Source organism: Delphinus delphis, chromosome 16, assembly GCF_949987515.2.
Source record: "Delphinus delphis chromosome 16, mDelDel1.2, whole genome shotgun sequence".
NCBI lineage: Eukaryota > Metazoa > Chordata > Mammalia > Artiodactyla > Delphinidae > Delphinus > Delphinus delphis.
Window position 1 is genome coordinate 25,963,210 of NC_082698.1, and position 23,922 is coordinate 25,987,131.

General features: G+C 45.3%; 1 protein-coding gene across 3 annotated transcripts in view; it reads right to left on the bottom strand.

Moving 5' to 3' along the window:
• Window positions 1–23,922, bottom strand: part of SUFU (SUFU negative regulator of hedgehog signaling) — a 108,100-nt gene that overhangs the window by 68,080 nt on the left and 16,098 nt on the right. For all 3 annotated transcript variants that reach the window (XM_060034171.1, XM_060034170.1, XM_060034169.1), the window contains exon 3: window positions 6,650–6,786. In XM_060034171.1, the coding sequence (XP_059890154.1) occupies window positions 6,650–6,786 (137 nt within the window). The remainder of the gene's footprint in view (window positions 1–6,649; window positions 6,787–23,922) is intronic.

Sequence of the window (23,922 nt, forward strand, 5' to 3'; positions counted from 1 at the left end):
ATAAATCCTGGTGCTCCATCCGGACTACCACCCCCAACCAGGGGGGTGTCCTACTGATCTAGACAGAACTAAACTGGGTCCTTCCCCAGGACTGACAGAGGAATGTTGGAAGTAAAAAGCCTTCTGCCTGCTGGGACTACAAACTGGGAGAACTGGAAACTCTGGCTGGTGGTGCTCATCTTTCCTGGCACGTGGGAAGAGTCAGTCTACAGTACAAGACCAACACACAAGTCGGAGCCCTGAGGACACTGTTCGAACGTATAGATCAAGCCATGCCTGAAACCCTGGACATCCCAGTAACCTGACCAATAAAGTCTGTTATTATTTCAGGTAGTTTTTGTTGGACTTCTGTCATTTGCTCATGATTAGGAGCATCCCGACTCAAAGAAACACTAACCTGTCTCACCCCCACATCCTGACTCCTTCACCTTCTCTGGATACTCTTCTTTCCCAGGCCTCTCACGTTTCCACTTCCTTTTCTCTACTGCTCAGCTTCCCACCTCTGAGCAAACCAACCAAAAAGTGACTGCCCTCCAGCAGTTCGGGGCTAAGTTACAGAACCTGTCCAAGTCATTCTTCAGAGCAAGCGTCAGAGGCAGCCTCATGCAGCCCCAGGCTGGGCGTGGGAATCACCACTCCCCATCACACCACCCCCCAGAGTCTCGTCGTCTCTTTCCCTTGCCTCCCACTGCCCTGATGCTGTTTCTAAGTCTGGATGGCAAAGCTGTGGATGCTGTTTAGACCTGGAAAAGCAGGTCTAAGCATTCCACTTACTAGATACTGCTCAGCATGTTCTCACATGCAAATGGGCGGGGTACTCCATGTAAGTCACTGAGTTTAAGGTGGACAGCCCAGGTGAGGCAAGACCACCACACAGAACTATGCTGCTAGGTATACACGTGTAGGTCTATCTATCTATAAATCAAACATAAAATACATGTTCTGTATAATAACATATGTGTAACCCTTGTAGAGTGTAACCAGTTGGGACAGAGCAATGCCTACAAGGGAGGTTCTCTGCAGCATCAGGAGAGTGTGCTCTGCTCCGAGAAAACTGGAGAGGCCTAGATCCAGTCTTACGAAAGAGTTACAAAAAGGGGCAATCATTCACACTATAAAAAGATTCTTCACCTTATAAAAAAGGATTTACTTACAAGGTCCCACTAAACTGCATGGGCTCTATTGCGTATAGAATAGGATTTCATTTGTATAAGACTTTACCGGCACTGCCAACTACATAAATCAAGGAGCCACAGTTGAACTGAATTTGCTTTTTGCGTTTACACTGTGATATACAAAATGAGGTAATTTTACCTCATTTGTGTCACTATTATTAATTTTCTGTGTGAAAGAAAGATAATGGCACCAAATACTATCATATCAGCTGAGGCAGGCATCTGATACAGGGACAAGCAATGCATCTCCTTCCTATCAGCGTTTCCTGTAAAATGGGGTCTTTACTAATACTGCAAAAAAAGACCAAGGTACCCATCTTCTCTATTCACATAAGGTTTTTGAAGACTGAATAATAATAATAATTGTGGGTGATACTTATATATCAATAGTACTTACTATGTATCAAGCACTGTTCTAAGTGCTTTGCAGGTATTAACTCATTTCATCATCTCAAGAACTTCACGTATAGTTACTATTATTATCTCTGCTTTATAGTTGAACAAATAAGTTATGATGCCCAAGGTCAGGAGGCAGTAACTGGCAGAGCTGAGGTAAAAATGCAGGCAGTCTGGGCCTAGGGGCCATGCTCTTAAGCATGATACTATTCTGTCCTCCTTGATCTAGCAGTAACGTGCAAGATGGTGAAGAGTGCCAGGGAGAGAAGTGGAAATGGGGGCTACGTAGCCTAGCTACCTACCTAACTTACCAACGAGCTCAGGGACATTGGGCTGAGGACCTGTACTATGCAGTGAAACAGGAAAGGTGGAAGGAAGGGAGGCAGGGAGGGAGGGAAGGGAAGAGAGAAAGAGAGAAGGGAAGAAAAGGTAAGAAGGTGATTGAGAGGAGGCACAAGGGAGGTTTCTGGAGAACTAGCCTGTTTCTTGATCTGGGTGCTGGTTACATGGGGTGTGTTTAGTTTGTTAACTCTCAGCAAGCTGTACTTTTTATATGCATATTTTCATGAACAAGAGTTAAAAGATGAAAGTATGGGTTTAAGAGGATTTGGGTAATATTACGAATGGCTTTAGCCCTCCTCTATGTATTTTCCAAATGTTCCAGAATGCCCGAGCAAGGCATGCTGGAGCTCAGAGGCTATGTGCACAGGTGCAATCACCCATGTGGATGATTCTCAAACCTCATGGTCCAGCCTGAGACATGCAGCAGCCCAAATATCAGCTGGGCCCCCAGCAACGTGGTGTCATGGTTAAGAGAGCGGCGTTAAGAACTACAACGGCTGTCCTTTGCACTTACTAGCTGTGTGATTTTGAGCAAGCTACTTCCCCTCTCTGCCTGTCTTCCTTTCTGCAACTGTAGAGCTGGTATAACAGCGCCTAACTCACAGGGCTTTACTGCACATTGAACGAGCACTTACAACCGTACCTGGCACATAGAACACACCACTAAATTTTAGCTCTTGTCCTCACTATTCAGGCTCATAGCCATGGTCTTCTCTCTTACATCAGTTGCCATATACTTTTCTTCATCATTTTCCCATTATTTAAATAATTACTACTCCCTGCCATGTTTCAAAAAGAATTTAAGGAAGATTTGTTTTAGTTATTATTCAAGTAGTACAATCATATTATGAAAATCTGGAAAACAGAAAATCAGGTATTATACTTTTGGGAGTGTAGTCATCCTGCGGCTGCTGTGAAACGCCTGAAGTGATCTACAGGCACAAACTATAGCTGTTACATTACAGACACCATAAAAGGGCCTGTCGCAGCAGACAGGACTATGGAGCCACACCAGGCAACATACACTCAAGAAACAGCCACAACTTTTAATTCTCAAAATTTTCAGTCCCATAGAAAAGTTAGAAGGATAGTACAATATATCCTTCACCTCCATACATCCTTCACCTAGATTCACCCTTTAACATTTTGCCACATTTGCTTTCTCCTCTGTCTCCCCCCGACACACTTTTTTTTGCCAAGTCATTCGAAAGTTAAGTTGCAGATATCATGTCATTTTATTCATAAATACTTCAGCTTTTATCTCCTAGGAACAAAGACACTATCCTTTATAACCATAATACCATATCACACCCAAGGAATTTCACAGTTACACAGTACTGTTATCTAATACACAGTCTATATTTTTTCTAATTGCCCTAAAAATAACCTTTTTTTTCCAATTCAGGGTCCCATCAAGGATCATACATACATTTAAACTGTCATGTTTTCTTTGATCTAGGACAGCTCCAGCACCTTGCCATGTTTTCTTTTAGAGCATTGACATTTTTGAAGAGTCCAGGCAGCTGTCTTGTAAAATATCCCACAATCTGGATTTACCTGACTATATGCTCAGGATTCAATTCAGGTGAAACATTTTTGGAAAAGTGCTACATGGGGACTTCCCTGGTGGCGCAGTAGTTAAGAATCGCCTGCCAATGCAGGGGACAGGGGCTCAGTCCTTGGTCCGGGAAGATCCGACATGCCACAAGCAACTAAACCCGTGCACCACAACTATTGAGCCTGCACTCTAGAGCTTGTGAGCCACAACTACTGAGCACACATGCCACAACTACTGAAACCCGTGCACCTAGAGCCCGTGCTCGGCAACAAGAGAAGCCACCACAATGAGAAGCCCACGCACTCCAACAAAGAGTAGCCCCCGCTCGCTGCAACTAGAGAAAAGCCCACGTGCAGCAACGAACACCCAATGCAGCCAAAAATAAATTAAATAAATAAATAAATAAAGTGTTACATGGTTGGTGCTTTATATTTCACAGTGTAACATGTAAGGAGGTACATAGTAGTCATTTGTTCCATTTTTGTGTTGCTACATTTGATCATTTGGTTAAGCTGATGCCCACCCAAACTTTTCCATTGTAAAGGTATTCTTTTTCTCTTCGTAGCACATAAGTAATCTGTAGAGAGATTCTTTGAGTCCTTGTGACTATGTTATACCCCAACAATCTTTCTTATCTGATAGTTTTGACATCTGTTGATAATGTACCTGAATCAATGATCACATTAGTGTTGCAAAACAGTCACTGTGATGTTTACTGTGTGGCTGAAATGAACCCTTGCAAATCAAATCCCGCTTTTCTCCCCACTTGCGTTATTATTTCAGAACTATAACATCAGAACTATTTCAGAGGTTCATCTGCTTGACTCCACCTGACAGTGATTCATAACACCTGTTCTACATTTCTCTGATCTTGATCCACATGAGCAGGTACATTAAGTGCAAACAAACATATAAATGTACTGGCTTAAGCACTGGGCAGGAAGCTACCTGTCTATACAAGCAAGAGGTTGCCTAGTCTTTAGAGCCCCATTTCCTATAGTAGATCAAATTCCATGTCAAGAAATGTCTATTTTCCAGGAGCTGAAATAGGTCAGTTGGGAGAGCATTAGACTGAAGAAAGGTCTGTTTTCTCAAAGACAGTTCTATATCGGCATCAGTTACAGGCATCAAAGAAGGGAGAGAAGGGGACACAGTGGGTTCAGGCAGTAGACTCCTGGCACAATCTTAAAACATTAAAAGATTGTGCAGGGGACTTCCCTGGTGGTTCAGTGGTAAAGAACCCGCCTTCCAATGCAGGGGACGCAGGTTCAATCCCTGGTCAGGGAATTAAGATCCCACGTGCCACAGGGCAACTAAGCCCATGCATGTGCCACAACTACTGAGCTTGTGTGCCTCAACTAGAGCCCACTTGCCACAAACTACAGAGCCCATGTGCCCTGGAGCCCACGTGCCCTGGAGCCTGCGTGCCACAACTAGTGAAGAGAAAACCCGCACGCCACAACTAGAGAGAAGCCCGCGTGCCACAACGAAGAGCCTGTATGCCGCAATGAAAGATGCCCCATGCCACAACTAAGACCCGATGCAGCCAAAAATAAATAATAAATAAATCTTAAAAAAAAAAGATTGTGCAGACCTAGACGCTAGGATAGTACCAAATCACATGAGCCAGCTGCTTCAAGCAGCCTGCTTCCCCCGCCCCTGTGAATGATACTTCTTCCCATCAACAGTCCTTTAGAGTCCAAACAACATCCCCAGACCAGCTGCATTAGAATCCCCTGGGAAGCTGGTTAAGAAACAGATGCCCCAGTCCCACCTCTGACCGACTGAATCAGAGCCCTCTGGGAGCGTTTGGGACTCAGTGTGTTGAGATCCCAGAGGATCTCATGAGCAGCCAGGTTTGGGAACCCTTGCTTACAGAAGACCCACTGTAGCCTTCCAAAGGGTACTATCCCATAGGCTACACAATGATAGATGGTAGTTAAGGATCAGTCCCATTACATGATGGCCAACCAGCCAACAACTGACCCCCAGGGGTCTGAAACGAGGACAGAGGGTTTCAACCTACATGGTCAATTGCACCCCCAATTTATAGCCTACTCAAGGCTGAAAAAAAAGTCACTATACTCAGAGAAGTTGCCAGATCTATGGTTCTCCAAATTTAGTCTCTACCAGAGCATCTGGGAACATCACCCACCAAAGATTCTAAGTCAGAGATCTCCTCTGGGGCCCAGGAATGTGTGCTTGCAACAAGCTCTCCAGCTGATTCTGATGCAGGGGTCCAAGGACCATACTTTGAGAGACCCTGGCCTAGATGCTAGTCTGCTCCTATCTATGACAGTCAAAGAGCAAGAGTTGGATAAAATTGTGTTGGCTTTCATTTGAAAACTACTTACCAAACCAAAGACACAAAATATAAAGTCATATGGGAAATGTTTCTGAGCAATTAATTAACCACACAGAAACATTCAGATGATATGAAACCCTCCATAAAAGGTACTGAATTCCACTCCGACATTTCATTCCACTTGAGGACTAGAGGCAGGCTGAGTCAAGAGCATGCGACCAAGGCTCCCAGCACAAAAGTCCCCACTTCCGGTTCCATATTAGCAGTCTCCAGAAGGGCACCAGGGGCACAGGACCATCCCCTGGAGGACACTTGAATCATGTGAATCAAACAGTATTTCTGACTGTCAAGGTCCTGCCTGATTCCAACTTCCCGTTCACACTGTGAGCGAGCAAGTTCAAGGTAATTCGTTCTCTCTCTGCCCTATCCTCTACTGTGAACACTAGACTTAGCCAAGATTAACATGTGTGCTCGTGCCCCAGAAATGGAGGTGGCTAGGCCACTGGCATCAGGGAGGAAAGAGTGTGCTAATTGTGGGAAAAGGGGGAGACAGAGGAAGTGCTGGTCAGCTCCATGCTGAGCTGGCCTTTGGCTCGCTGGGAATCAGAAGTATGGCTGGCAGACTGCAACCAAGGCTCAGGGTGTCAGGGACTCCCGCTGCAGGAGGTCATATGACATATCCTTCCCTCCCATGGCCCAGGCAGCTTTCCACCCAGGAAACGCCAGGAAACAAGCCACCCTTATGGTACAAATGCGGTATAGCACTCCCAGGAAAGGTCCTTCCACGGACATCAAAATATACCTTCAGGTTCCCAACCCAAGCAGGCTCATGGTGAAAGGACAAGCACACCAGCCAGCTCCTGGGGCTCTTACCTGACTGGAACACATATCTGGCCAAGCCTTGCATTAGTTCTGCTGGCCATGTTGGGGGCGCAGACTCCCCTGTTTCTCTCTTCAGACGAAATGTCAACTCAAAGCCAAAACCACTAGGTCCATCTGCTCCTGTGAATCTGGAAGGAATAAAAAGCAAATGTTTTTTGTTTAACTACCTTAGGGAAAACACTGTTTCGTTGTCTAATTAAAGTTCTTTCCCTTTTTGGGTAGGCTCGGCATCCAAACCCCCTAGTCGGAAGAATCTTGAGCCTTGGGGGGAGGAAGGACCTCGATAGCCAATACGGAACAAGAACTCTAGCCTTGCCCTCCTGCCAGCTACAGCACATGTGTATGACCTCAGCCCCGCCAATCAAATTCCCCTGCTGGTACTCTGAATTACGAGTTCCAGGTTTTGTGGCTCTGAACATTCCTTTCTGTATGATTGAGTTAAAACCCTACAAAGGGAGATGGGTCACTAGGGCAAAGGGAAGATTTCCATTACTGAAAATAACCCTTACACTCTTTATTCCTTCAAGGTATTAATAAGCACCTACTTACTTTGCTAAGGATATATGTCGTACTGTATGCCCTATGAGGATGAGACCCTTTCTCCACTCCCACCTCCACCCTGCCCCACAAGGGGACAATCCTTGGGCTAAACTGGCTGGCCTCCAAACTCAGCATTTGAGGATGGGTCCCAAAGCAGATTCCAAATATCCAAATACTGGGCGGGCCCATGATCTTCCTGAAAGCCAGCACCCCACATGCACTCATCAATCCGCACATGCTCTTCCTGAAACCTGGCACCCTGTGTGTACTCTTCAATCACTGGAACCTTGAGGAAGCAGAGTTTGCCCTCCCTTCCCATCCCCAAGTGGCCCAGAATGATGGTGGCCACAAACATCATAGGGAGATGAGGCAGGGGGAGCAGTGCCTGCCTCGCTGTCTGCTAGGAAACGCCCAGGAGGCTGAGTGTCCACAGGAGTCCCTGAAATGGACTTCTGCCAGAGGGAACTGATGTGGACGAGAGAGCAACACTGGTTGGTGGTGGCGCCTCCTGGGGTGAGGCAAGCATTCAGGGAGGGGCTCCTGAGAGTTACAGGAGGCTTGCCAGCATGGGAAGGGCTAAAAGTTAAACTATGTTCATGATATAATTTTCAGTAATAATATCTTGTACAAACATGAGCCACAATGATTATACACATTTAAACTCCTCAGCATACAAATACAAGCCATAAAATAAGATGACAGCCAACACCTCCTTGTGCGCCAAGCTACCGGAACAGGCGGTCAGAGGGGAGAATGCTGAAGGGGCAGTGATGCAGTCAGTGCCCAACCCTGGGATTCCACATGGCATCTTTCCTCCATCATCACCATCATCGTCCCCAAGGGGCCGGGCCGGGAGACTGGGTAGAAAGAGGTGCTAACGTCTCAGAAGCTCTGACATCAGGGCTAGCCCTGCTTGTGTACCCAGGAGTTAGTCCAGCCCTCCTGCACTTGCTGCAGTGAGGAGCTCACCTCTGATAAGCTAAGTCCTCTAAAGGACTGAAAAGGAGCCTTAGAATCACTATTTTCTCTGAGTATCTATAATTGTGGGAGGCACACTCCCTTTTGGGGGTACACTCCTAGAATTTTGGAGACCGGGCTAGAAGATGCTTGGCAGGATGCAGTGTAAGCTATTTTCCTTCCTTGCTGAATTGCCCTGTGTGGGGGCAATTCTATGCAGAAAGGCTGAGGGAATAGCTAAGCAAGCTGAGGCTGTAAGAGCTGCCTCCCAAGGGCTATAGGCTCGCAAGGGGTATGAAAACCTGGGGTAATGCAAGACTGACTTGGAGTTAAAACCCTACAAAGGGAGATGGGTCACTAGGGCAAAGGGAAGATTTCAAGCAGCCACCAATTAGAGGCAGCTTTGTAAAATGTATTAGACCATTACTCCCAGGGCTTTCATCTCAGGCCAAGAAAAATACATGATTTCTAACCACAAAAACTTGAGAAACAGACTAAAAGAAACATGCTCCTCAGACTGTGCGATGGGGTGAACCCTCAGATGCAGAGAGAGTAGCCACATGCATCCAAGCAGCGAGGGCTGTGCACACACGCACACGCGTGCATGGGTGTGCATGCACGCACACGCATTTCTACGCCATCTGCCTCCACACGGGGTGCTTTCTGGGCCAGCTCTGCGGTGGGCAGGCCGGCCCTCACTCGGCTGGCTGAGACGGACAGGTCTGGCCAGATGGTCTCCACCTGCGTTTGATTACCACCCACCAGGCTGGCTGGATGCAACCTCTAAACTCTGAAACATGAGTTTGGAATGGCCCAGCCTCAGGATAAACACACAACCTGGAGCCTGTCAGAAGGCCTCTTCTTCAAAGCAGATTGCTCAGGCAATAGCCCAGTGACAAGGTCATTCAGTCTTTAAGGTCCCCTGGAGAGGCCTGGCCTGGTCTGCATTCCCTCAAGTGAGGGCTTCTCCAGCCAAAGCAGATTTATCTGACCAGACGATGAAGCCCCTCCTGGAGAGCGGCTGTCTCGTGCATCCTCCAAGAAAGGAAAGCATGAGAGGAAATCGGCACGTGCTGCAGAAGGTGGGATCTGGGTCAGAGCAAAGAATCTTTCTAACGCCGAAGGCTGCTAAAATACTGGCTGGTGGGAAAGGGGCCCAGTGGAATTTCTTCCTACAGAGATTCTTAAAGGAATATACTACAGATCCCCCCCAGTCTGGCAGGGAGGGGTTCTAACTGTCTTGTTGCAGAAGGATGGATGAGACGGCCTCTCAAGATTGTTTCCAGCTCAAGAACTTCTGATCCTGCTCACTGAGGTGCTCAAGGGAGAAGCTGGCTTTGTCCCAGCAGTTTAGTGAGCCTAGGCAATGGCTGTGCCAGCCTCAAGAGTAACATTAAACCTGCCAACAGGAAAAACATGTGCCTTGAATCCTGACATAGTTGTGCAACCACTGGAACCTGCCCAAAGGTCTCCCCCAAAGCACCTGATTAAGAAGGTACCAATCAGACAAACAGGAACCTGGGAGAGACTTTCTAGAGTGTGGGTAAGCAGAAAAAGCTGACCTAAAAGTTGGCATCTCATGCTCAACACCATTAATTATTAGGAAAATTCAAATCAAAACTACAATGAGGTGCCACTTCATACCCTCTAGGATGGCCAAAATAAAAGACAGACAGTAACAAGTGTTGACGAGGATGTAGAGAAACTGGAACACTCACACTTTGCTGGTGGGAAGTAAAATGGCAGAGCTGCTTTGGAAAACAGTCTGGCAGTTCTTCAGAAAGTTAAATACACCATATGACACAGCTGTTCCTCTCCTAGGTATATACCCAAGAAAACCAAAAACATTTTTCACACAAAAACTTGTACACTAATGTTCACAGTAGCATTATTCATAATAACCAAAAAGTGGAAGCAACCAAAATGTCATCAACATATTAACGGATAACCAAAACATAGTATATCCATACAATGGAACATTATTTGGCAATAAAAAGGAATGCTGTACTGATTATTTGCTATAACATGGGTGACCCCTGGAAACATTATGCTAAGTGAATGAGGCCAGATACAAAAGACCACATATTGTATAATTCCATTTATATGAAATGTCCAGAATAGACAACTCCACAGAGACAGAAAGACTAGTGGTTGCCAGGGGTTGGAGAAGGAGAGAATGGGGAATGACTCCTAATGGGTATAGAGATTCTTTTTGGAGTGATGGAAATGTTCTGGAATTAAATAATTGTGATGATTGCACAACCTTGTGAGTATACTAAAAAGCACTGAATTGTACACTTTAAAAGGGTGAATCTCATGGTATGTGAATTATATCAAAAAAAAAAAGCTGGCATCTCAGATACACCTAAATGCTAGGGGAAGCAGGGCCAACCATGTCAAGTATGCCAGGCCTTTACCTGGCTCTATCTACTAATAACCACTACAATTAACTGAATACCTACTAAGTTTGAGGCCTTGTACTAAGCACTTTTCTGATGCCATATTATTTAATTCTCCAACAACCCTGTGACTCAGCCATTGTTATCCTCATTTAACTAACATATGAGAAAAAGACACTTGAGAGAGTTTAAGTAATGTTCTGTAAGTCATCCAGTAAGCAAGTGGTGGACTTCAGACTTGAGGTCTGCCTGACTCCAAAGCCCATCTTCTTATTGCTGTGTGACCTCAGGCAAAATATTTAACCTCTCCATGCCTCAGTTTTCTCATCTATAAAATGGGGATAATAACAGTAACTATTTCAGAGTTGTTGTGAGGATTAAATATTCAGAAACCACCTGGAACACTATAAGCATTATATCACACTAAGTGAAAGAAGGCAGTTACAAAAGACCATATGTTGTATGAATCCATGTATGTGATATGATAAATAATATAATTTGTAATATATTATATATTTATATTACATAAAATGTCAAGCATAGGCAAATCTATAGGAACAGAAAGTAGATCAGTGACTGCCTCAGGCTGAGGACTAAGGACAAATGCAGAGTCACTGCTAATGGGTGTGGGGTTTCTTTTGAGGGTGATAAAAAAAGTTCTAAAATTAGTTTATGGTGATGGTTACACAACTCTTGAATATACTAAAAACCACTAAACCACTAAACCGTATACTAAAAACCACTAACCGCACACTGCATGGTATGTGAATTTTATCTCAATAAAGCTGTTTTTAAAACCTGAAGGGAAAAAAACCCAAAGAACTAATAGTAAAAAAAATTCACAAACTATAGCTATAGATATATTCCCCTTAAGCATACAACAAGATGGTCAATCTCACTCATTTGCAACTCAAAAGCAAATTAAAAAAACAATGATACCGTTATCACTTCTCAGATTGGCAAAAATTTTAAAGTATGACATTACAATCTATTGATGAGGCTATGAAAAAGGTATTTTCATATGTTGCTGGTGGGGATACAAATTAGTACAACCTCTTTGGAGGGGAAGTTAGCAACACCTAACAAAATTACATATTGTTTACCTTTTTTTTTTGGACATGCTGCACAGCTTGCAGGATCTCAGTTCCCTGACCAGGGATTGAACCTGGGCCACAGCAGTGAAAGCCCAGAATCCTAACCACTAGACCACCAGGGAACTCCCATCATACTGTCTACCTTCTGACCCAGCGATCCCACTCTAAGAATTTGTGATCCCCAAATATTGGAAGCAACTAAATGCCCATTCATAGGAGAGTGGTCCGAAGAGTACTATGCAGATATAAGAAAGAATGAGGAAGAGCTCTACAAACTGATATGGAAACTGTTAAGTAAAAACAACAAACGAGTACTATAGCATGCCACCTTTTGAGGAACAGAAAAGGGAAGACAGGACAATGTACATGTATCTGCTCATTTCTGCAAAAAGCAACACAGGAAGGATAAATCAGAAGTAAGATTGGTTATCTACAGGCAATAGCAATAGGAGGGAATCAGGTGGAAAGTACTGAGTGGTGTGGGATGTATGAGTGTATGACGTTTCTCTGAATATACATTTTTTTGGATCAATGATAATGCTTTCACATACTCAAAATAAACAAGGATGGAGGAAAATGCTAAATGTAATACAAACATAAATTAGTGAACTGAACTATACTTCAATGAACAATATAACCACACTGAAGAGGGGAAAAAAAGAAGCCACCCAAGTACCTTACGTACACAGTATGTTGACCATATGTCATCAGGCTAAAGCCAAAAAGTACAGTAAAATACTGAACCCTGGTTAGTAGGTTTACTTTTTGCAGTGTTATGAGTTGGTAATTCTGAAACTACCTTCTGTGTAAATGTACTGTGGATAATGAGAGCCAGGTTTCTCTCATTGTCAGAAATGTTAAAAACTGGTAAACATTTCAAAGTTAGAAATACATAAAAAAGGATGGACAGAATGAGCCTCATAGGTATAATTTTGGAATTAAAGGTATCAATATGGTATTTAAGAGAGGAATAGATATAGAAATAGATAAAGATGTGGGTGTGGGTGTGATATATGTGTGTGTATTTCCTAGCTCTCTCCACTAAGTGACACCCCAAAAGCAATGATAACTCCTAGCACTCAGATTTTGGTGCCTAAATACCATCTGCCATTAAAAGAAAAGAGCTCACTGGAGAAATGGCTGAATCTAGGGTTGGGAAAGCACAAAATGAGCCTGGAACTTTTCATTGTGCCAGAAGGTAAGTAAGTACTTGAAGAATGATGGGAACATGTCAAAAGTAGAGAGAAGCCAAACTAAAGGGCTCCCACTGGCCAAATCTAGGACAATTTGAGCATCGAAACAAATGGTATTAACAAATTATAACCTATTAAAGTAAAAATCCATGACTCCACACTGATTGCAATGGACCTAGTAACATTGGCTCTATAGATTTTGGACTTACCAGCCTCCATAATTACATGAGCCAATTCCTTATTTTATGTATATATGAGGGGTAGCAGCTTTTCCCTCTTGTGTTTGGAAAAAGCCTTTTCTATAAATATGTTCTGTGGTATTTATAAAACATTTAGAAACAATCTAAATATTCTACAAGTAGGGGTATTATCAGTTCTGGTGCATTGTGTGGTGGGACATTACATGGCCATTAAAAATGAGACTTTTTTTTTTAACAAGTTTATTTTCCTTTTCTTTTTTTTTTATATTTTATTTATTTATTTTTGGCTGTGTTGGGTCTTCGTTTCTGTGCAAGGGCTTTCTCTAGTTGCAGCGAGCAGGGGCCACTCTTCATCGTGATGCGCGGGCCTCTCACTGTCGCGGCCTCTCTTGTTGTGGAGCACAAGCTCCAGACGTGCAGGCTCAGTAGTGTGGCTCAAGGACCTAGCTGTTCCGTGGCATGCGGGACCTTCCCAGACCAGGGCTCGAACCCGTGTCCCCTGCGTTGGCAGGCAGACTCTCAACCGCTGCGCCACCAGGGAAGCCCAACAGGAGCTTTTGTAGGGAATGAAGTGACATCAGTCTTGATTCTGGAATTGGACTGGGCTGTCCTCCTGTGCCATATGTCTCCAGAGGAAAATGGTCCCCTCTTCCTTTTCTTCTGACACCAGCACTGAGCTTGAGACTGAGCCACAGTCTGTAGACCTGACTTCAGAGGTACTACCTTCACAAGGTCAGTGGCATTCTTAGCTGGCCCAGCGTTTCTTGCTTCAGAAGTATCCAGGCCACCCCTAGAAAAAGTGGGCACTGACCACAGGACTCTCCTGTCATACCATGAGTGTCCAGTATGGACACTTAGCCAACAGGTTCTGTGAGAAGCCTGGCAGGCTAGATGGGCAGATACAGTAGTGAACAAGACACAGTCCTGCCCTTGTGGGGTTTACAGTCTAGACTGGAGGGTATAAATGGTAAAAAACTTCGAAAATACAAAGAAGTTTGAAAAAGAAAAATTGTATTGTGATAGCCACTATAATATTCAATAATTTTATTGCATTTTCTTCCTTTTTCTCGTATATTTTTACATTGTGTGTGTCAAATATTTTGGATCACACATTATAGTAAGTTTTGTTTCATGCTTTTTTAAAACCATTTGTTTCTAGTAAAATATATATAACATGAAATTTATCATTTTAATCATTTTTGATGTATTTAGTGGAATTATTATTACCACCAGCCATCTCCAGAACTTTTTCAACTTCTCAAACTGAAACTCTATACCCATTAAACAATAACATCCCATTCACCTCTTCCCATAACCCCTGGCAACCACCATTCTGTTTTCTGCCTCTCTGAATTTGACTACTCTAGGGACCTCATGTGAGTGGAATCATATAATGTTTGTTCTTTTGTGACTAGCTTACTTCACTTAGCATAATGTCTTCAAGGCTCATTCATGTTGTAGCATGTGTCAGAATTTCCTTCCTTTTTAAGGCTAAATAATTTTCCATTGTATGTATATAGCACATTTTTAAAAATCCATTCATTCGTTGATGGACATTTGGGTTATTTTCACATTTGGGTTATATTCATTTTATTGAATAAAGCTGCTGTGAACATGGGTGTACAAAATCTGTTCAAGTACCTGCTTTCATTTCTTTCGGTTATATACCCAGAAGTGGAATTGCTAAATCATCTGATAAATCTGTGTTTAATCTTTAATCTATGTTTATTTTATATTTTTGAGAAACCGCTATACTGTTTTCCACAGTGGCCGCACCATTTTATATTCCCACAAGTAATGCACAAAGGTTCCAATTTCATGATCATTTAAAAAAGTTATTTATATTTTTATCTTATAGTTAGAAGTAGGTGAACAGCAAACAATAGAGGATATAGAGTGGGGTTCTGACTTATACTTCCTGTTCCTCCTCACCAGTTAGAGGCGGAAAACTCTTTGCCTCTCAAAACTCAGGGATTAGTCCTCCTGCTTTCAAGAAGTCTCCCGGGTCCGGGAGGATCCCACATACCGCAGAGCGGCTGGGCCCGTGAGCCATGGCTGCTGAGCCTGCGCGTCCGGAGCCTGTGCTCCGCAACGGGAGAGTCCACAGCAGTGAGAGGCCCGCGTACCGCCAAAAAAAAAAAAAAAAAAAAGCTCATGTTGTCCTTCCTCCCCTACCCACTGGTTCCAGGCTGGCTGGAGAACTGGGTAAAAACAGGTCTTTATCCTGGGGCTGGTCTTCCCTTCCAACCAGCCCTCCTCCTTGGGATCAGGCTTTGTTCCCTGCTTTACTGAGTTTGATATTCTCTCCCAGAAGAATGGAGCCTCTAGGTCCCGTCCCAGGGGAACAGACAGAAAAGCTTTTCCTTTGGTGTCCTCCCTCCAAGTGCAAACACACATCCCCAGCTGGACCCAGCGATTACAGAAAGAACTGAAACGAAGACCTCCAGTAGCTCTGGGGCTCGGCACAGGAGGCTGCCTATCTCTTCTCCACAAGCTCTCTGCCTTCCAGGGCAACACCAAGCAAGTGCAAGGACCATATATCCAAACTCCAGCACATGCTTGGAGCACCAGCTGCCTTTACTATTTGCACCAAGTTTCTTGAGAAGGTCAGTCTGCTCCAAGGCCCTCAGTGCTGGCCCAAGCCCCATGACGCCCTGGGATTGGCCACTACTTTGCCCCTTACACCCATGCAGAGAATAAAGAGCTGCCTGGCAAACAGAGGGCATCACTGGAAACCACTTCACTAGGGAAAACAGACTGTGAGCATTTCCCCATGCATGGCCTCTATCTGTCCCCTAGGGGACTTTCTAGGTGAAGAAAGAGGGACAAAAGCCCGAGCCCTGCTTTCTCCAGGGCTCAGCTCCTGCCACCTCCTTACCACACATAGTTTCCCCAGGTAACCTCATAAAATGGTTTCCAGCACCAGGTCTGTGTTGAGGATTCCCAAATCTATCCCCAAGCAAAGGACCAAACCCAGACACCGCAAACTCAGTACATACAAATCTGAACTCAGTATCTCCCCAAACGTGATCCTTCTCCATCTTTCTCTAACTGAAGACGAGTACTACTATGGTAGCCTGTATAATGGCTCCCCAGATATACACATTCTAATCTGTGGAACCTGTGTATGTTACCTTCCATGGCAAAGGGGACTTTGCAGATGTGATTAAGGATCTTGAGATGCTAGATGATAATCTGGGTGACCTCAAGGTAACCATACGAGTCCTTAAAAGTGGAAGGGAGAGGCAGAAGAGTAGGTCAAAGAGATGTGACATGAGGACTTGGCCTGCATTGCCAGTTTTGAAACTGGAAGACGGGGCATGAGCCAAGGAAGGCACGTAGCCCCTAAAAGCTGGTAAAGGAAACGGAATATAGCCCAACTGACACCTTGATTTTAGCCCAGTGAGACCCATGTCAGACATCTGACCTCCAGAACTGTAAGATAATCAATGTGGTAATTTGTTATGGCAGCAATAGGAAACTAGTACAGCCACTAAGCCAGAATCCCAGGAGTCATGCTCCAGCCCTCCCTGTCCTCCTGTGCAGCCAGGCTGGCAGTCACTGAGGTCTGTTGACACTTCCTCCTCCCTCCTCAGCAGCTCTCAAATCTGTTCTCTTCTCTCCATCCTCACTGCCACACCATGGGTTGGCCTTTTTTTTCCCCTAAGGTAGAGTCGATGTACAGTATTATGTAAGTTTCAGGTGTACAACATAGTGATTTACAATTTCTAAAGGTTATATTTCATCTAAAGTTATTATAATATGTTGGTTATACTCCCTTCATCCTACACTTGGATGGCCAACACTGCTCTTCCTCACTGATCTCCTGCCTCCTGCCCTATTCAGTTCTTCACTCTGATGTTCTCAAAATGGGATATGATGTACCTCTCCCCTGCTAAAAAATCCTCCAATGCCCACCCCCACGCCAAACCTTCAGGGTAAAGTGCAGACTTCTCAACAAGACCACCGGGAACTGGGTCGCCCTCACCTCCTCGGCCTCACAGTGAATGAATGACTGGCAGATCCCTGACACACTAATGACTTCCTCACCTCTGAGACTCTGCACAGGTTGTTCCCTTTTTCTCTGCCCTCTGCTCATCTTCAGGAAAGCTCAGGTGTTACCTTCTCTGAGCTGGGTACCTGTGCTGAGTATCTTCGGTTTGCTCTTCTAGGTCCATCCCCACCGTGGCAGACAGATCCTGAGGTGGCCCCCACGACCTCTGCCTCCTGTGTTCATGCCTTTGTGGAATCCCCCCTCCATTTTTTTTTTCAAGTATTTATTTATTTATTTCGCTGCACCGGTCTTAGTCGCAGCACGCGGGATCTTCGTTGCAGCGTGTGGGATCTTTAATTGCGGCATGTGGGATCTAGTTCCCTGACCAGGGATCGAACCCGGGCCCTCTGCATTGGGAGTGTGGGGTCTTAACTGCTGGACCACCAGGGGAATTCCGGAATCCCCCCTCCTTGAATGCGGGTAGGACCTGGGACTTGCTTTTAACCAACAGAACATGGCTAGGTGATAGAATATCACTCTCATGATTACGTTACATTATGTAAGACCATGTCTTGCTAGCAGTTGCTATCACCATTGCTGGCTCTGAAGAACTTTCCAGGACTCTTGCAAGGAAAGAAATTCTGCCAATAACCTGAGGGAGTTTGGAAGTACTAGATACTTCCCCAATGGAGCCTCAGATGAGAATGCAGGCCAGCTGACACTGATTGCAGCCTTGTGAGACCCTAAGCAGAACACTCAGCTCAGCTACACCTGGACCCCTGACCCAGAGGAGATGTGAGATTATGTGTGCTATTTTGAGCTACTAAATTTGTGGTAATTTGTATTGCGGCAATAGAAAACCAACACACCCACCTTGCTCTCTGCCCTTTAAGGCTGACCTCTGTGGGGCTTCTGAGCCTTCTGGCTTCCACTTGGGTTCAGCCAGTGGAAGCCCTAAAGGAAATCAGAGGGAGGAAGGAGAGAGAGATCAGGGCTCCCTCCCTTTGAGACTACCTGAGGCTGGCCATGCTCCTCGACTGAAGGTTAGGGCTAAAGGTCACTCTGAGGAGGGACACTCTACACAACTCTTTCCTTCTAGGTTCTCAAATCTCACTCCCTCCTCTGGTCCCGTCAGCGCTAGGAGAGCAGCAGCCAAGCCAACCGCTAGCCCTGCATTAGTGCACTATCCTCTATGGTGCCCTTCCCTTATAAACAAACCCTCCCCCAGTCATCCTACTTTGAAGGTACCAAACTCTTTCTTGTTGGGTCCCTGACCAATATAGGGCACCTACCACTCTTCCTTACTCCTGTGCAAACCACCATCACAGGACCCTCCTTGCTGTACTGTAACTGCCTTCCTAGCTCTCCCATTAGGACTGGATTTGCCCCTTTTTGCACCACCAGTGACTGGCAAAGAAGTGCTCAGTGAAGGCTTGCTGAACAAGGGAACAGAGTGAGACTAAAATATTTACTAACTAGACTAAATCTGAGAAAAGAGGCAAAGTTTTACAAGATTTAGAATACTGGGCAAGGGATAAGGAGGCAAATGCCAGCCCAAGGTTATGAGCTGAAGGGCTTAGGCAGAGTGGTGAGTCAGTCCAGCAGTGCAGGGAAGCTGGGAAGTGAGGAAGGGAGACACAAGAGATTCTTAGTCTTGGGCTCTTGGGCTCTTTGAACCCTCTGGAGGTCCCAGGGTGGACTTAGGGAAGAAATTGCATAAAATTGTACTATCCTAGGGTCCTAATAAGATGCTAGAGAAGAGTCCAGTGACATAGGCAAGCATACGGGCAGTGGAGGTCACCTGAGCTGACACAAAGCCCAGCTCTACCACTTGCTAGCTGACCCCTGGGCAAGTTAATTTCCATGTGCCCTGGAGTCTCCTCACCTATTAAACTGGGAGAAGAATATTTGCTTCATAGGGCAGTTGGGAGGCTTTTAATGGATGGCACAGTGTCCAGCACCAGCAAGTACACAAACAGAGAGGCCAGTATTCATCCTTCCCTTGCTTAGTGCTCAGTAGAAGCAGTCCTGCTCATCATTTCTCCCTGAGAACAACAGCAGATGCCTCTAGCTTCCCTACCCTCTAGACTCTGCAGCTTAATCAGCTCCGTCCTTCAAGAGCTGCCTGGATCTTCCAGCTTTGCTCAAGTTCCTGACCTTGGATCCCTCAAACCAGGCCCAAGATTCTTCCTGACTGCTTCCATGCTTTGAGTGAAGCCATTACAACAGAATTCAGTAAACAATTACAAAATAAACATTTGCAAAGATTATGTCTTTATTTTGAACAATTCACAATTACTGATACTTCATGAGCTGTTTTCGAATGGTGTTTGGCGACTACACAAGTACTATTCAAGGTAATAAAACTTTGTAAAATTCTTTTCCAGTATGTTTATATGGTAATATTCTGATAGTTAAGATTTTTAAAACACTTCCAGCTATATTATATGAATTTTGCACAATCTTAAAGGAAGGGAAAAAAAGAAAGAAAGAGAAAAACTGTATCAGTTGAGACTCTGCACCCTCACACTGAGCTGGGATTCTCATGAGTCTACAATGCGGGGCAGGCACCTTTGAGTTTTAACTCTGAGTAGCAGATACTCTTTCTACTACAACCAGACTCGTGGAATGCATTTGCCTACTCATGTAGATGTTTCCTGAGATCCCTTGCTGGGAGCCAAGTACCATGTTCCCACAGCATTCCTCAAGTTTAAAAACAGTAGCTCCCAGGACTGATTTCGCTGAGAACCCAGCTAAACAAACTACCTGGCTCCCAACACTTAGGGTGGCTTAACTCTATCCTGGGCTTTCAGTGAGCAAAGAGCTTCCCAGACTGAGAACTGAATCTAAGAAAAGCACCAAGCTAAGAGCAGCAGACGCTTTCTCTGCAGAATGGTGAAAGCTGATCACCCCACCCTACTGGAGACCGACTGTACCTTCTTTCCTCTACTCCCATCCACCACCAAAGAACCCAATGGTCAGTCCCCAGAGGGATTCCAAGTCCGCCCCGTGCTCTATAGGAATTCTGGGCCAAGGAAGAGCCTGGTGCTTGAGTTCCTTGGCATCACTATGACAGCCCCCACTCTTGGCTTTGGGCTAAAGCAGCATCTATACAAAGATCTTTTTAAAAAAAAAAAAAAAAGACAGGCTAGGCCAATGGCGGCAAGATCACAGTCTGATTTGGGAAGCGAGGTGCTGTCTGCACACAGGTGTACAGCCTGGGGGCTTCTTACAGACCCAAGAGCCAGGGCATTCTGTCCAAGGACTTTCTGTCCACCCACTAGCCTCCAGGACTCTGGGAAGTCGGCCACCCCAGATCGAGACACCTGAAAGAGGGTAATGGGAAGAAACAAATCTTTTTCAGCATCTCAGTTCCCCAAGAGCAAGGATTGTACTTATTGTGCTCTGTACATGGGCACATCATGTCACAGCTAAGCAAATGCTAAATGATAATATTATTCCCATTTCTGTCCAAAGAGATAATTAGGCTGAGACGTTCAATGACAAACAAGATAAGACAGCATTAAAAAGCAATGAGCTTTCCTCTTAGTCACTGCCAAAGTTAGACTCAAATATCTTAATGGTATTTCCTTTGAGCCACTTTGCTGTTTTCTTTTTAGGGAAATAAAACCATCACTCAACTCTGTTCTCTTGCCTTCACACCAGTGCTGAGTTCCCAAATTACCAGAAAAGTTTCCTAAAACCCCACTCCTGCCCCCATAATATCATCCCTTTGCTTCCCTCATCAGTCAACAGATAACAGATAATTTGTTGAATGTCACGTTCTTTGTATTGTCCTCAAACTCTCCAACCTCGTCTTGCTCCGCTGTCCTCTTCTTACCAAGCCCCAAGCATATTGGCCTTCTTTCTGTTCCTTGAACACCTCAAGGTCCTTCCTACCTCAGGACCTCTGAACTAACAATTTTCACTGCCTACAATCTTCACACGGTTGGGTGACCAGAGCATTGTACAACTCCAGGGAGCACAAATTGCACTGAATAATATGAACGGTGCCCCTAGAGTTGCAAGACATGACAGCCCTGGCTGCCACTTTGTCACTGAAGTCTCAGTTCAAATGTGTCTTCAAGGAAAAGCCGTCACTGATTACCTGCTAAACGCAACCTCTCCACCCACCTCAACCCCTACTTCTCCCTGGGTATCTGCAGCACATCCTCCCTGCTTTATTTTCAACACGGCACCTGCGCTATCTAAAACTGTACTTATTTTTACATGTTCTTCCTATTAAAATGTAAAATCCATGAAAACAGAAATCTTGCCTGTCTTGCTCCCATGACAGCCCCAGCATTTAAAAGGTAATGTGCACTAAACACACTTCAGGAAATCAATTAAGGGATTACCATATACCAAGCACCGTGCTAGGTGCTGGGGGTTCTCCCCCACCCCGATAAAGCAAGCTTCCGACCTTTTTAACAAAATCACACACCTCCTCCCAGAGAAAGGCTCTGACTCCTATGAAAATGCCCATGGAGTATCAACCCTATTACAAGTACATGGGTCCAAACTGAAGAAATCCCCGAGTGAGCTAAACGCTCAGACTTGGTGCTGGACCAGAAGAATTCTTTGCCTCTGCTGTGAGAATGCTTTCCCAGCAGCCAGAGAAATCCCAAAGCAAGGTTTTTTTTAGTTTTTCATTTATTCATTCCTTCAACAAACATTTGTTGATGCACCGGGGAAACAATGCATAAAGCTGGTATACATCCTTTCCCTAAGGGAGCTTACATTCTAGTGGGAAGGAGGGCAGACAGACAACAAACAAGCCAACTAAGTAAAATAAGGTAAATGGTCATAAGTGCTTTAAAGAAAAATTAAGCAGGTGATACTGCTTCATGGAGGGGGCTTCAGGGTTCCCATTCTAAATAAGGAGATCGGGTAAGGTCTCACTAAAAGGTGATATTTGAGCAAAGACCTAAGGAGGTGAGGGAGTAAGGCATGAAGCTATCTGAGAATAGAGCTTTCTAGACATGGGGAGAGCAGGTGCAAAGGCCCTGAGGCAGGAGACTGCCTGGCACTTTGGAGGAACAGCAGCAGACTAGAGTGGGTGGAGCACAATGAGGAAGGAGAGCAGCAGGGGATGAGGTGGATAAAAGAATCCTGGCAGCAATGGCCTTTGGCTATTACTAAAGTGAGACTGGAGGCCACTGGATGGCAGAGGAGGGACATGGTGTGGACACTGCCCCCAGCCACAGAGCTGGCATAGAACTAAGGGATCCACATTAGCAATGCTCCTGTAAAGCTCGAACCCCAAAGGCTCCCTGCTCATCTACTGCCTTCCTTCTGGGCCTTTTCTCTGTGCAAAACCCCTGGCTACGGGAATGAAAAATTGCCAGACTGGCTCCAGGAGGGTGGGAATCCAGCACGTCTGCAATCCGATATATTGAAAAAGCTAGAACGGGAAGAAGAAGGGGTTAGGGCAAGCCATGGTGTTGTCTGTCAGATTTCACTGTTTTGTCCTCTAACCAATCAAGTTTTTCAGAAGCATTTAGGAGTCAGATCCATCACAGGCAGAAAGTGCAGCCAGCCAGCTTGATCCCCTGGGACCGGCAGCCTGGGCCAGGCCCCATTCTCTAGTAGTTACCCCTCCCCACAGGCATGGCTCCTGAGCTCCTAACCTCATGCTGAAAGGCCTGAGATCAGAGTAAGGGAAACTGCTGGTCAGAGGCAAGGCTCCAAGCACGTCCAGGCATCACATGGAGGTCAGCACTTGAGAAACAAAAACATCTTGACTGGCCTCATTATGGCAAAGCTGGTTCTATGGCGGGGACTCAAGAGGCCTGAGTGACACGGGAGGGAGTAGGAAGGTAAAGGACCTCTGAAGGCCACCAGCTTACACTAACCTGCTAGTTAAGGGCCTGGAGTCCAGTGAACCACATCCCTCTGAGCAGCTGCTATGAACCCATGTTCTCACTTACAAATGAGGAAACGGCCCAACCCCAAACATAGGCCTGGCCTCATTTCTGAGCCTCAGGACTCCTGCTCGCAAAGAGCCCCACACTAGGCCTCAAGGGACAGACCGCAGAAAAGGAGGCAGGGAGGTTCCGCGTGACACCTAAGGTTCTGAGGCGGTAACCAGCCCACCTCTCTGCACTGTTTCCCTGCTCAAGGACACTTCAGCCAAAAGACTGGAGGCCCCATGAAGACCAGACCAGACCAGGAGTATGCTTTTCATTACTACGTACCTCATACCCAGAACTACCCCAATAACAACTAACCCTGTAATGAGTGAACGGCTGACCCTCCAAATGAAGAAGACAGGCCAGTGATTAATGCTGGATGGGAACCAAGTGTACCCACCCATCACCTGGTAGACCCAGTGCCAGGAAAGGACAGCAGGCCATCCTTTCTCCTAGATCCACTGATCAGATCCTGCTGCAAACAGACAGTATTATTATATTATTGATTCCTATGTATGGCAGAAAGCCTCAAAAGTCCTAAGTGGTAGCTCATTTATTTCAGGCAATTACCTGAGAAGGATCTTACCTGTCTCTTGGCAATTGTGCTTATACTTGTGAACCTTCTGTATAACTTGGGTACCAGGAACCTGGGGCACTCTGTAAGCCCAGTCTCAGTCTTCTGTATCCACACACCCAAGAAAGGGAGAGACAAGGAGGCTTGCGGTATTAATTTCCAGGTGACAGTGATCACCAAATCTAATCACTGATCAAGTTTCTAAGGGGCAAACAACAAGAGGAACAGCACACACTCTCAGGACTACCACCACCATGCACGGTGATTTGCATTAAAAGGATGGAGGTATTAACTGAGAGGTGGGTGGCCAGCACAGTTGGTACGTATACTACCTCAACCGCTCTTCACTTCCGTGAGAAGTCAAGCAGCAAGAGAAATGGATGTAGTTAATGCAACATGAC